General features: G+C 36.1%; 1 protein-coding gene across 1 annotated transcript in view; it reads left to right on the forward strand.

Moving 5' to 3' along the window:
* UBR1 (ubiquitin protein ligase E3 component n-recognin 1) overlaps window positions 1–15332 on the forward strand; it is a 147486-nt gene that overhangs the window by 113446 nt on the left and 18708 nt on the right. Inside the window, exons 36-39 of the mRNA XM_044660018.1 lie at window positions 1856–1911; window positions 4162–4258; window positions 8329–8396; window positions 10100–10250. Coding sequence (XP_044515953.1) covers window positions 1856–1911; window positions 4162–4258; window positions 8329–8396; window positions 10100–10250 — 372 coding nt within the window. The remainder of the gene's footprint in view (window positions 1–1855; window positions 1912–4161; window positions 4259–8328; window positions 8397–10099; window positions 10251–15332) is intronic.

The following is a 15332-nucleotide window of genomic DNA, read 5'->3' on the forward strand; positions in this document are numbered from 1 at the left end:
CCACCATCTCCTCAGTCATCCAAGCTCTCAACCTAAGAGTCATCTTCTACTCCTTACTCTCTTATTCTTCCATATCCAACCTATTGCAAAGTCCTCTTGATTCTACCTTTACAACATCTCTTATATGTGACCTCTTATCTCCTCTAACATTGCCACTACCTTGGTACAGGCCCTGTTGCCTCACCCTGGGCTAGTTCAATAGCCCTCTGAGTGGTCTCCCTGCTTCATCTCTCTTCACTTTTGTCCATCCTCCACAAAGTTCTTCCTATTCTCTTTTCCCCTGCCATTTGAAATGAACTCTGGGCGGTTTTATCTTGTTGTCTAACTATTGACAAAGTCTTTTGAGGATATTCCAAGATTAACATGCAGTCCTGCGGTCATCTTGGAAAAACCTGAATTACATTTCAAGGGGGAGGGTATATTAGTTTTGACGGATGAAGGGTGATAGATGTAGGAGTTAATCTTTTTGTCTATGCATTGTCTTGAGTTTATAATGTTATTCTCCGTGTACAAAATCATTTTTTTCTTACCAAAAAAAAGAATCATGGTTAACCATACACCCAGCTAGAGTTCTTAAGTCTTAACAGTTTTTCTTTTGTGTAATATTAATGTTAAAGTATAATTAGTTCTTGTTCTGCTTACTTTTGGTCTTCGCTTGCTGCTAGTGCACTCCCTCCCCAAACTACCCTATGTTCATTTTGTATACTTAAGTGTGTATATTTGTCTCCACACTAAGACTATAACCTAGCTCCTTCCGTTCTGGGTCACTTTTTATTTCTGTTTTTGAATCTCCTGCAGTTGACCTAGGGCCAAGTATAAGTCCTTAATCAATGCTCATCCCTAGATTGACATACTAAAGCATACTGAAGTTTTATATGATTCTGAGGTTTCATCTTAAATCACAGCTTCTCTACAAGCAACATAATACAACATTCAGTGATTAAGCATTTTAGTGTGTGAAAAATATTGATGCTAAGAAGACAATTGGAAGCTGAATGTAGTTTTTACAATCCAGATCTGGGGAAGGGAAATAAAGCTTATATTAGTCTAGTAGTAGAGGTATCCAGGTGGCAAGTTGGGTTGCATTTGGACCTGGAGTTAGGAGGATCTGAATTTGAATCCTGCCTCAGACATTTACTAGCTGTGTGACTCTGGTTAAATCACTTAGCCTCATTCTTTCTTGGTTTCCTCAAGTGTAAAAAGAGCATCTACCTTCTAGTTGTTGTGAGTACAAATTGACGTAATATTTGTAAAGCATTTGGGCAAACCATAAAGCACTATATACAATATTATTGTTGTTATTTTCATTATTATTACTTGAGTACTTGGCATGAAGTGCACTAGAAGAATTGAGGAAATCTAAGGCTATTAAGTCTCATTTTGAAAATGATAAATTCCACTGAAATCTTATATGTCATATTTTCCATTTCATGAAGCAGAAAGATGGCAAGGAAAGGTGATCAGAATACTACATAAAACCACCTGTAAGAAAAAGATGCAGTTAAAGTGTGTGTAGGGAGGGGTGTGGGAGGGAGAGATAGAACAAAAATAAGCTGGAATTCTTATTCTTTTCCAAGGCAAGTCATTTATCTGTATCATAAAGCAGTCTTTGAAATTAAATCGCATAAATTATTTAACTCTTTTTGATCACCTAATACTAATTTATTTAGAAAATTGAGGAAATTTGCATCTGGCTTAGAATAGAAATCTTGAAGGGAAACATTTCAAACTATTGTAATGAGAGCAAACTGGTATGATTAAAACAGTGGGGATAATAAATAAAATAAAATGTAACACTATATATGCTGTGGTTTTTAGGCTCCATAATTTAATGCTTTTTTTATTTGTTTTTAAGAAAACCTGCTGGAAGATGAAGGCAAGCCTCTTTTTGGAGCCCTTCAGAATAGACAGGTATATCCTAAGTACCTATTGTTATTTATTATTTTTATTATCCCAAGTAATGTATTATTTATGTTATATATTCTCAGGAGTTCAGTATGAACCCAGTGATTGTATTTAACTCATTGATTTCCTATCATATGCAAGAAATCAGAATTCAAAAATGTTAGTTGGTATCTTGTTGGAGAATAGCTACCTACTTCCTAGCACATTTACAAAACTAACTTCATTTTATTTTTTTTTTTTAACATATTTTTAAACCCTTAACTTCTGTGTATTAGTTCCTTGGTGGAAGAGTGGTAAGGGTAGGCAATGGGGGTCAAGTGACTTGCCCAAGGTCACACAGCTGGGAAGTATCTGAGGCCAGATTTGAACCTAGGACCTCTGGTCTCTAGGCGTGGCTCTCAATCCACTGAGCTACCCAGCTGCCCCCACTAACTTCATGTTAGAATGATTACTCATGGAACAGATTCCAGAGTAAGATGATTTTCAAGTGATACTTGCTCAATTTAGTCTAAGTAAACAGTTTGCAGTAAGCTGGCCTTTGTTATCTTCTCACTTCTTGGCTTATACTTCCCATCAAAATCCCAGCTTCAATACTCCAGGGCTTTGTGGGGTGACAGGAGGAAGACTTTGAAGCAGTTTCACTCCAAAAACTTCCTGTGAAGCAGACAGTGGGTCATTTATCTGGGGAGATAGAATTCCTCTGCCTCTACACAAACCAACTTTGTGTCCAGTACCATTTCCCTCCTGTCTTCTTGGCAGCCAGCTATGCTCATGAATACGATGCTGAACTTGGAGTTTCTTGCCTTTCCTAACAGTCTTTCCTCTGCCTTGTAAGGGAGCAGTGTTTTAGCAATTCTTCCTTTGGCATGATTTGGAATGAAACATATGTAGAACTCATTCCTGTAACAAATGCCTAACTCTTTGACAGTGGAGAACACTGTGGTCCTATGAGGATGAGTATGGAATGAGTATAGATTTGTACAACCCAAATTTGGAAGAGAGAAGAATTTTATATTGGTACAGTATAAGAGCCACTTTGAGTTATTTATGTGGAATATGGTGAGGAAGCCCAAAGCTAACAAACTCTTCATGAGTTCAGAATCTATTACAATTGTTTCTCTGTCATAATCTGCTTTAGAATTTCTCAGTTCATATTAGCAAAAGCATACAGTTCTGAGATTCAAAATATACCAAGTTAATACTTCAGAATTGTGTTCTGAGTTCATAAGAATTTTTATCAAAGTTAAAATAAGTGCTTTGCGGGGGTCAAAGAACTTTAAAATTTGAATAGCTGATACTGAATTACATAAGTGTTCCAGTAAGGAAATGAATAAAAAAGCATTTATTGATAAGCACTATGTAGGGCTTATTATTATAAGCACTGTGTTAAGAGTTAAGGATATAAATATAGAAAAAGAGGAGACATTCCCTGCTCCTAAGGAGCTCATACTCTTAATTGGGGGTTACAACATATATAAAAGAGTTCAGGGTAGATTGAAAGCCCTTGAAGTACTAAGGGCACAGTGGTTGGGCAAATGGAAAGGCCCAACTTAAGGACCCCTTTTGGTGCATCAGCAGGTCAGATGGCAGTATCCATGGTGCCCATAGATCTGGAAGCATAGCATCAAAAGATAGATGGTAAGGATTGATGTACTCCTCTCTCTCACTTGAAGGCTTATATTTGGGGTATGCCTAGTTCATTTAAGTGTTTTTCCTACAAGGCTGCCCCAGTGGGGTCTGGGTGGCCCAAGGTACTTAGGGGAAATGTAATGGGGACAGGTAGTGGGAAGGGAAATATGCACTGTTAATTGTCTTTTTACCTGCATGAGGTTGAAGTGCTCGTGACATCTATTATGTCCATCATCTTTCCTTTATTACTACATATATATCACAGATATATATTAGGAACTTAAGCCACTTTACAATAAAAAGTTACTGAGTAATAAACTTTAACTACATTTCCACAAATTCCTTTTCAATCTCTTTTTTCACACATATATAATTTATATAGTTAGGAGCATTTGAAAAATTTTAACTAGAGAATACACATTTATCCAGGTATTTTCACATATTACTATTAGTTATATGTATTCCAACAAAATTCCAACATATTATTCTGTCAGAATTAATTCAACCATTCCTTTGTTATATTGTTTTCAATTTTCCCAGAAGTTTAACATCATTACTTTGAATATCTTTGTACAAATTACTGCCTTTCTTTTTTGCCCCCTTTTTTTCTTCTTTCTTCTAATTTAGCACAGTGGCCTGAAAGCATTAGTACAGTTTGCTGTGGCACAGAGAATTACCTCTCCTCAGAGCCTGATACAGAAGCATCTAGTCCGTCTCCTGTCAGGTAGAGTCTTTGAATTACTACTATCTCTTTACTTTTTCTGATGCACTTCAGATGATATGAAAATGGATTCTTTGGAAAATCATATACTCCACTAATTTAAGAAGATATTTAATACTGTCTGTATAACTTGGCAAGAAGCAAGTCCCCATAATGACTATCTAGTTCATTAAGAACTAGACATCTTCCATAAGAATTCAATTACACATCATTCTCAATAGAGAATTCCTGGGGGCAGCTGGGTAGCTCAGTGGATTGAGAGCCAGGCCTAGAGACCAGAGGTCCTAGGTTCAAATCTGGCCTCAGACACTTCCCAGCTGTGTGACCCTGGGCAAGTCACTTAACCCCCATTGCCTACCCTTACCAGTCTTCTGCCTTGGAGCCAATACACAGTATTGACTCCAAGATGGAAGGTAAGGGTTTAATTAAAAAAAAATATATCCAACGCGCATTTCCACTGATTAAACATATTTTTAAAAAGCTATGTCATTACATCCTACCTCAGATGCTTGCTACGTGTGTGACCTTAGTCAAGTCACTCATTTTTTCTGGGCTTCAGTTTCTTTATTCATAGTTTCAGCAATGTCTTGCCTCTCCAAATGCAGTGTTCTAGGCAGGTTGTATTGAAGAACTGTACTAAGAAAGTGGGAATAGAGAGGAAGGGACAAATGTGAGAGATGTGGTGAAATCTATAGAACATCGGAATTGATTGGATATGAGAAGTTAAGGGAAAGGAAAGAGCCAAAGAAAGCTCTGAAGTTCTGAACATGGGAGACTGAAGTTGATATAGTAAAGTCAGGACTTGTAGCATGATGGCTAAGTCAAAGACTGTGATTAAGCCCAACTTCTCAGCACCACCTTGAAACAACCTCAAATGTACCAAATTAAAGGATGATTTGCTCATTTATCAATAACTTGTTACAAATATCACCTTAATTTCCAAATATTAAATGGAGAGTAGAAATAAATAAAAGTATAGGCTGTTGTTATTTTGAAAAATGATTGAATGATAGCACATAGACTAGTAGAGTGCCAACATTTTTAGCCAAGTGTCCTGATTTGACACTGAAGCTAACTGGCCTAAATGTAGCAGAAGTGGACTATTGTGAAGAGAAACCTACTTATGGTAACAGAAATCAGATAAGAGGTTTCAGACTAGCTAGGACTCAACATAAAAGAAGTTGAAGAATTTGTTGGTAATGAATCAAGCTAGCCCTAAGATGACAAAAAGACAAATGAAGGAAGAACAAGCAATAAAATTGAATGAATATCTGGAAGGATCAGTGTTTGAAGTACAGAATATTATTTTTATGTTAGCACAACTATATGTGGTGACACTGACCAGAACAACATAGAAACAACAAAAAGGAGGAAACATATCTTTTAAAAGATGGACTTCAAAAATCATTGCCTTGATATATGAATAAAATAAGTGATTTGGAATATGTGTAGTATATTACTTACTAGTAGATATACCAGTTGTAACAGTTACTCTAAAATGTATTCTTCAGCGTAGTAATAAACCACTCAACCATATCAATTTAATATCAAGAGTGAAATGTAAATAGAAAGACACATAAATAACTTGTAAGGCCAGAGAGTCTGAGAAGGCTTAGCCATGAGAGAAACTATCACAATAATAAAGCGAATCTCCTCAGACATTCTCCTTATTCTTGTTAAATAAATAGAAATTCTAAAGAAAAATAATTGATCTATGAATACTCAAATGGACTTCTCTTTCCAAGAGATTACAAAACCATAGTTAAAAGCCCCAGTGCGTGTACTGTAGGGTTCCCTTGATGTTGTGGTGAGTTCTGCCAAACTGCATTTTTCCCTTCTCTTTCTCTTTTGTTTCTTGTTAGCAACGGTGGTTCACTAAATAAGGGAAGAATTTATTTTGAAAAGAAGGCCACATAAAAACAGAAATCAACAAAAATTAAAAATTTAAGAAAATTTCTTACTAAGAGAATTGAAAATACATAGTTAAGAGGAAAGGGAAGATACTGTGTGCCAGAAATAATGCTTAAATATATATCTGCCTCTTTCCATTGAAGACACCACCTTCAGAAGAGCTTCCTTATCCAAGGTTTCTTTTTTCTACATTTCAGTTACCTGTGGTCAACTGTGAATTCCAGGGGAAGAAGGGAGGCAGAAAGGAGGCTGCTGCTTGATAAGGGAGGAGGTGGGCAAATCATTCAAGGACAGGTGAAGGCAGGGAACAGACATGGAATACCTGAGCAGGGACAAATGGAAAACAGACATGCAGGCACCTAGCTGAGGGGCAGGAGCAATAAAGTGAGAACTCTGTTCTGTACTATCTTCAAGTTTAGCCATCCACAGTAGGTCTTGGAACATGTGGATACAGGACCTATTATATATACATGCAATATTTTTTATTTATCTTCTAATCCATTTAATAACATTTTTATTTTTATTTATAAATAGATCACTCTCCTCTTCTTTATCCAATAACATATTCTTTAAAAAAATATCAGAAAAAAAGAGCCATTAACAAAACTAAACTGCATCAGTGAAGTCCTAATGCATATATTCAGTGTTCTAAGTTTAGAATCCCCTACTTCTGCAAAGAAGGGAAAGAAGTTCATTATTTCATTTCTTTTCTGGTTTGGTTTCTTCCTGTGACTTTTAAACTTTTTTTTAAGTTCTTTTATTTGATCTTAAGTTTTTTTATGCCAGTTTTAACTTAATTTCTGTAAGTGTGCTATTTATTCATTTTAGGTTTTCTTTTAAGATTTCTAGTATCATTCCTTTTCCCTTTTCTATGGCTTCTGATACATAAACTATGTTAGTTGTTCTGGAGTATTGTGTTTTTGTATCAGAACTGTGCTTTGGACATTAAAATTTGTGATTGAATAGTTTTCAAATTCTTCTTTTCTCTTTTAGTATATTGTTTTGGTTTTTCTTTTTTGTTTTTCAGGTTTAAAAGAAGAGAAAGGATTCTTATTTGACTTTCATTTTGTCATCTTTCATTACCCTTCTTCATCATTATTGCTAATCCTTAGAGCAAAATTAGTTATGTTGAGGCTAGGCTAACCTACTATTTATCTCTGCTAGCAAACACATAGACCAGAACCTAGTATGTTGTTTGTTTTTTTTTTCTACTTAGGTTACTTCTTTAAACCTTATTTGGCTTCTTGTAAAGATAAAAGTGTGTCATAGAGGTTAGGAAACAATGTTTTAAATCAATTGATTTTTATTTTTCCTTTCATTCATCTATGCATTCAACAAATAGTCTATTCCCTTCCAATTCAATTATCTTAGTTCCTTTCATCTTTATTCTTAGGCTTCACCTTTCAGCCTTAAAATCACCTCAGTATCTTTCTTCCAACCCCAATATAAATTCAGAGATTCTTTAGTTGTAGCTTCCAAGATTAGACATAGCACATAAAGGTTTGAATGATAAATGTGAATTCTACACTTATATATCTGAATATTAGCATATATTATCTCTTTCTTTATTAAATTGCATTTTTCCTTTATTAGAGTTCTACTTTGATGTTTTTTTCATGAAGTGGAAGTGACTCTGGGTCTTTTTTTTTTTTTTTTAATAAAAACCCTTACTTTCTGCCTTAGAATCAATAGACAGAAGAGTGGTAAGGGCTAGGCAATGGAGGTTACATGACTTGCCCAGGGTCACACAGCTTGGAAGTGTCTGAATCCAGATTTGAACCCAGGACCTCCCATCTCTAGACCTGGCTCTCCATCCACTGAGCTACCCAGCTGTTCCCTGGGTCTTGAAGGATATGCCAGTAGTTCAGTAACTTTAGAAATCTGCAAAGATTTTAGGTAAAAGATATAATGGACTGTCAAGTTATTGTCTGAGGACCAACATGGCTATGTTCAAAGGGGCTTTTAACTAGAATTTTGGCCACCAAATGATGCATATTTTTAATCATGAACACTCATTGAGATCACCTCTATAAGGGGGATTGTATTCTATGTCAGTGAAAGTTATCCTTACACTGATAAAATTATAGGTCCTTGAATTATTAAAACATCAAGTTGCTGACTTAAATAAAATGTGTGTTTTGTTTTATGTTGTTGTTTTTTAGTTATTCTTCCTAACCTGAAATCTGATGATACACCATGCCTTCTTTCTGTAGATCTGTTTCATGTTTTGGTAAGTAAAGACCATTACTTTTTTATCCTACTCCAGTGCTTCATCAGTGTGTAAAAGTGACTAGAGGTTCTTGAAGGCTATGCCATTGAAATAAAAGCTCTCATAGTTTCTACCATACTGGAAAGCCTTCAAATAGTCCTAGCACCAGACTGCTTTCAGAAGAGCAGCCTAACCAAACATGGAGAGGCTTATCATGAGAAGGATGGCTACTTGATGATGAATTCTTTGGCAATAGCAACTCATGAAAAAAATATATAAAATATCCCTAAATCATGTGTACAGCCTCCTCCACCTTCCTCTTCTATAGTGATGGTGACAGAAGATGCTAAAAATCACCAAGTTTTTAGGCTGTCTATAAATACCGACTTTGATATTGGTATTCTGTGAAATTTGTGTCTGGTGACCAGTAAGGGCATATACTAAATGTTATTCATTTTGATATTCTCACTGTAAAGGAATCTAAAAGACAAAAGGAAGTTGCAACTAAATGAAAGAATGGCTCATAGACTTTAGTTTTATACAAATGAATGAGTTAATGGAGGTTTTTATCATGTATCCAAAGATAACAAGAAATATCATTCCATGAGACATTTATTCATTTCACATTGTATTACTTATGATAAATGTTTGTAAAAACTGTCATAAAAATAATTGCAGCTTATGTACCAGTACTAGTTGCAGAAGATGACAGAGAAATTCAATGCAAAACTTACTAAGACCTTCTAATTTAGATGAGCAGATAATTTTACTTTTGGTGATTTGCCTAAAGAGCTGGGGATAAGTGAAGATGGCAGAAAAAATGTATCGGAAAATGTAGTTTAGAAATAAGGAATGAGAGAGACCAAAGTCTTATATACCACACAGAAACCTTATGTTTCTTTAGCTTGAAAGTTTTCTTTGAAAAAGAATCAGAAAGCACAGGACATGGTAAAAAATAAAATATCCCAATAAATGAAATTTATCATATTTGAAAGGCAGAAAAAATTATTCATTTCTGATATTGGAATCATCCTTGAATCATTTGTCTGTGTGTAGGCAGACACACTGACTTGTCAGAGAAAAGATCAACATTGACATGAATTTAGAAGGGTTGATTTGACATGTAGTTAAAACAACCCCAGCCTGTTGTATTTACTCATAATTGACACCCAAAAAATTACCAAATACAAGAGGAAAGGAACATGAACATAAAGTATGATAATGTCATTGTTGCATGTGTGTATACACACACACACACACACACTGCTATAAAGAGAAGAGCCAAAAAACCCATCTTTTTAATGACCCCCAAACCTTTCCCTAAAACACAAACCCATTGTTTTAATTTTTATGTTCTGCAAGTAAAGTTATATATGACTACAAAAGACATAAAGTTAAAGTTTTGAAGAACTGAAATTGAAAATTACCCAAAGAACAGTGGAGAAGCTCCTTCCACTGAAAGTAGTAGTCATAAGTGTGCTGTAACACAATATAAGTAAGGAATCATGAGAGAAGTCTTGTAAAGCATCTGAGACTTCATGACAAGGACAACTTAACCTCTAAGGTCCAGTGACATATGACTTGGTACTTTTCTGTATAAGTGATAGTAATAGCAGAAATTTAAACCATGACCACCACTCGGGGCCATTTTCATCTAGCTGTGAAACTGATTTTATTGGTCTCTTTATTTTACAGATGTGAGTGTTCATTTTTTTCTTCCACAGGTGGGTGCTGTTTCATCCTTCCCATCTTTGTATTGGGATGATGCTGTTGCCTTGCAACCTTCTTCAGTTAGCTCTTCCTACAACCACCTTTATCTCTTCCATTTGATCACGATGGCTCACATATTCCAGATACTTATCACCATAGAGACAGGTAAAGTTCCCTCCAGTTTTGTTACCTTTTCCCCTTCACATATACTTTTTTCTTTGTTTTCATAGCATAGGGAATTAATTTTGCTTGTGATAACAGTCAGTCTCGTTTTTCTACAAATTGCTTGTGATTTTCTTGGTAGAGATTTATTCATTTACTTCAGAATGAATTTTTTCTGATTGTGTGGGAAAGGTAAACATGGCAGTGAAAGGATTTAACAACTGAACTATCCATCCTCATTCCTCAAATGCTGCTATAGAGACATGCAGAACTGATCCCAGATCCCACAGTCTCAATTTCCCCACAAGAATATCATCCTTATACATTTCTCTACACATTTAACTCTTTTAGTCCTTTAACAGACTTGCCCAAATTTGCTGCATTTAAATAGACCCCTGAGTACACTTACCATGAAATTTTTATTGTACTTTTGCTTATGAGAGAGAACAAATGTCTTAGGAGAAATAGTGATAGACAAAAAAAAGATCCACAAGAGTATATTAACTTTTGAAGAAGGATTCATAAAGGAGCTCTGATCTCTACCCTTCTCACACTTATGGCTTTGGTACTTTATCGGGGGTCCACCTAGACCTCATATCCTTGTTCTTTTGTCCCCTTAAGGGACCACTCATTGTTAAGAGATTAAATGAGATTCTTTAGCATCCTCCAAAGTAGACATTTACTCTGACATTAGTAAGAATAGCAAAAGGGTCATGGGAGAAACAAAATAGAGAAGGTTCTTTTCCAAAAAGACCAGATCTACATCTTTAAAGTTTAACATGCTCCCACATTTTCTTTCCCACTAACAGGTAATGAGCCAAAAAATGGCCAAGGAGCCTCATTTGTGGATTATGAGAATGTATGGCAAAGAATGAGAAAACTAGCTGGAGCCAGATAGTCTTGATAAAAAGGTTCTCCCACAACTCTGTGAATAGTTGTAGTGTTTGCTGATGACACCAAGCTCAAAGGAGGGTGATAAAGATATTGTTGGATGGATTTTCCTTTCAGAATGATCTTGATTTCATGAGAAGTGTTCAGAAGCAAAGATAATGAAATTTAACAAGTGTGATAATAGAGTAATATAATTGGCACAAATCATAAGAAGTATATAAGTACTGTATTAAACAAATAGCATGCAGCATAAAAGATAGAAAAACGTTTTAATAACAAAGAAATCAATGGGGAATTCATGGTGAATAACAAGGCAAATAATAACTCAATTTCTTTATCATTTTGTGATTTACAAAATATTTTCCTCACAATAGCTTCGAGGTAAGCAACCTATTTGCCATGTACCATTGCAGAAAAATACTGTCAGGACACAACAAAACTTTAGTTAAAAAATCAAAAGAATAGGACTTTAGTTGGATAGATGTCACACCTGTTCTGTTTAATCCAGCAAGTGTTTGTCACCTCTTATATACATGGCAGGCATTTGGGATACGTTGACAAAAAATGAGAAACTGCCATTCCCTTCCCAGAGCTTATATTCTTTGGGGTGATACAATATGTGCACAACTAAGAATACTTTACTGAAAATTGAGAAGGTAGAAAGCACTCCTTCATTTCATTCCAATAAGCATTAAGTATCAATGAGGTGGAAATTGGATGCAAAAGCAACAGTAGTCATGCTGAAGGAGCTTCCAGTCTACTGGAAGAGACAAATATTGTAATCATAATGCCTTGCATTTATATAGTGCTTTAAGGTTTGCAAAACGCTTTCCAGATGTTTAATTTGATCCTCACAACAACCCTGGGAAGTAGATACTGTTATGCATATTTCATACTTGAGGAACCTGAGTCAGGCAGAGGCTGATTTACTTGACCAGGATCACATAGCTAGAAAGGGGATTTGAACTTGGGTCTTCTTGTGCCCCTTTCCTGCCTAACGTGTAAACAGATAAGTAATATCAGACTTCTGAAAAGGGTAAGAACACTAGGAAAATCAAGAAAGACTTCCCAAAGGAGATTGTATCTGAACTGAACCTTGAAGGAAGCTAAGGATTCCAAGAGGCAAAGGTGAAGAACATGTTTGTTCCAGTTATGGAGGACAGCTTGTGCAGAGGTGCAGAGATAAATTCTAGGAGCAACAACAGGGTGGTCAATTTGGCTGTAACATAGAGAATGTGAAAGAAAGTAGTATGAAATCAGTCTGGAATAGTTCCAGATGATAAAGGACTTTAACAGCCAAGCTAAGGAGTTTATTTTTTTATAGATATCCACAGGAAACCATTGAAAATTCTTGAGTAGGAAAGAAACATGGTCAGACCAAAAAAACTATTTTGTTAGCTTTGTAGATGATTGATTCAGAAGGAAAAGAGCCTGAAAGAATAGAATCCAAATAGAAGGCTGCCAGTATCATAGAAGTCCAGGTTTGAAACAATCATGGTTTAAATTAGAGAGATGGCTGTGAGTAGAGAGAAGGGATCAATGATATGAGGGTAGTGTTATAAGATAAATTAATAAGATGTTTAAGATTAGTTAGCTGTGAGGCTTAGCAAGCCTCAGGGTCAGGGAATAGACTTATCTACAGTAAGCTAGAAACTATAGCAGGGCAGGGCACAGTGGAGATCAGGAATGAAAGTGGGATCCTCACAGCTGAGTCCTGTCAAAATCCAGAGATGATACAGCTTTCCCAGGTCTTTAGCCAGTACTCCTTCAGTTGGGTAAATCAGGGAGCTAAACCGACCTGAGCTAACCAGCAACTCAGGTTAGCTTTTAGTCTCAATCTAACTTCCCACAGGCAGATGACTTTCCTCCTTCTGGATATCAGGATGCAAACTCCACTTCCTCTGAGGTCTCCCAGGGGATCAGTTACAACTTTTCCCCAGCCACTGTGGAGTCCATCTCAGAGAGAGAAGCACAACTTCCTGCTTCCCCATTCCATTTAGAATTCTCCAGCCCTGCTTGCTAAGCCTCCCAACTAATCTTAAACATCTTATTAATTTATCTTATAACAGTAGAATTGTCAAGATTTGGCAGCTGATTGGTACAGATGAATGGGAAAGGAAGACTCTGGTGGCAAATCTATATGACAGAAATGGTGGCAATATCTTTAACAAAACCCAAGGAATTTGGACCAAGAGCATTTTAAATAATTGAATTTTTAGATACCTCTGAGTTATCCAAGAAGAGATGCCTGGCTCTAGCAGATATGGGACTGTCATTCAGGAGAAAAATTAGGACTAGCCATGTAGATTTGAGTCATCTGAATAGAATTAATACTTGAACCCATAGTAGTTAATGAGATTTCCAATATAGTGAGCTTAAAAGAAAAGAAAAAGACCTAGGACATTGCCCTGGAACACCCAGTTTATCAGAGCAAGAGGTGAACAAAAGAGACAGCTAAATATTTATCAGTATATTGAAGAAGAACCAAGAGAGAGCAGTATGCTAAGGAAGGATAAGCTATCCAATGTGGAGGCATAGACAACAGTATTCATCATTACTGAGTGCAAAGGGGATAAAAGATTGAGAATGAAGTGGGTGATGAGAATATAGAAACAGCAGGAATGGATGATGCTAAGAATTTGGCAATAAAAGAGAGGTGAGCTATAGTATGATAACTTGAGGGCATGTCAAGATTAAATTTTAAGGGTGGGGTAGTACTAGAAATATTTATAATTAGTGGAGGGAAAGCCAGTTGGTAGGAAAAGATTGAAGATAAGAGAAAAATTGAATGATTAATGAGCAAACTCCTAGAGTTGTGAGAAGTTAATAGCAGAAAGATTGACCTTGGCAAAGAAAAGGGACACTTGTAAGAAAGGTGAAGCTGAAGAGTGATATTGAAGTTTTAAGTTCCAATTGAGATTAGATAATATAGATTTGTAGTGGACCCTATCAACACAATAATGGGACTTATTCTAGACTTGAGAATGAGCAGAGAAGGCAGATAGAGGGTGAAAATAATCCAAAATTATGGGTTAGCAGAATATGAATGGCAGTATGATGGGACAGAATAAAGGGTATGAATAAAGGATAGTACATGACTGAAGTTGTCAACTGCAAAGTCAAAACAATGGTGAGAAGAAAAAGTGAGAGCAGAGCAGGATATGAAGTAGGAGAGCAAAAAGAAAGGGAGGAACTAGAGGTTGTAGTGAGGACATAGAATGGGTTTAGGAAGAGTGTAGGAGAGGGAAAGAGGGAAGGATGGGAGTCTGTGATCTGAGAAGGGATTTCTGAGTTTGGAATCATGAAAGTGCCACAGTTATCAGTGATGTGTGTGACCAGCCTGTGAATGTCTGAGTAGAATAGAGCTATAGTTCATTTGAGTTGAAGATATTAATGAACTGGGAGGCTAGGGTGTTTGAGGTAATATTAGAATATATATGAAAAGTCCTCAAGTAGGAAAGCAGTGTTTAGGCTCTACTAGAAAGCTATAGTTTAGGTACTGAATGCCTTGAGAAAGAAGAATGACCTGAAAGCCAGCAGATGACCAAAATAAATATTTGAGTAGAGTGCAGTAGATGGATGGAATGAATCATAGGAAGGAGGATTGCTGGTCTTAGTAGAAATAGCAATGGAGAAAGACAATATGCCAGTTATTTTTCCTGTCCCAGTATTTCTTGAAACATGAGGAAAAATGCAATAAAAATAATACTGTCTTAAGAAATCTATTTGTGAGTGAGGGATGTGGGAAAAGTATGAAAGGAAGAAATTGAATTAAACTAGAAATTTGTTAACAATTGAGTGGGGAATTCTAGAGGACATCATGGAAAAAGAAAGTAGAACAGGAAACAACTGAGGAAATAGTTGGGTTGTGTTAGAGAGAGACTAATACAAAAAGAGGTAGTTTAGGGAAGAGGGCTTTTGTCTGAAGAGACATGAACTTTCAATCACTGGGATCAGGGAAATAGCAGATACAGATTTACTAGTTAAAGCTACTGATTGTCTGGGATCTCTACCTTCCAATATGCTGTGATGATGGTAGTTGGAGATGATAAAGTTTTCTCTGTCTAAACATTGGACAAGAGGAAGTCAGACTAGAGACTTAGATCCCCAGGAACTATAATGAGTTCTCTTATAGTGCTAGCTCATTACACATATATTAAAATGTTGGGGGATGGAACACGCTCAGAAAATATT

The sequence above is a fragment of the Gracilinanus agilis genome, chromosome 2 (genome assembly GCF_016433145.1).
Source record: "Gracilinanus agilis isolate LMUSP501 chromosome 2, AgileGrace, whole genome shotgun sequence".
NCBI classification, from domain to species: domain Eukaryota; kingdom Metazoa; phylum Chordata; class Mammalia; order Didelphimorphia; family Didelphidae; genus Gracilinanus; species Gracilinanus agilis.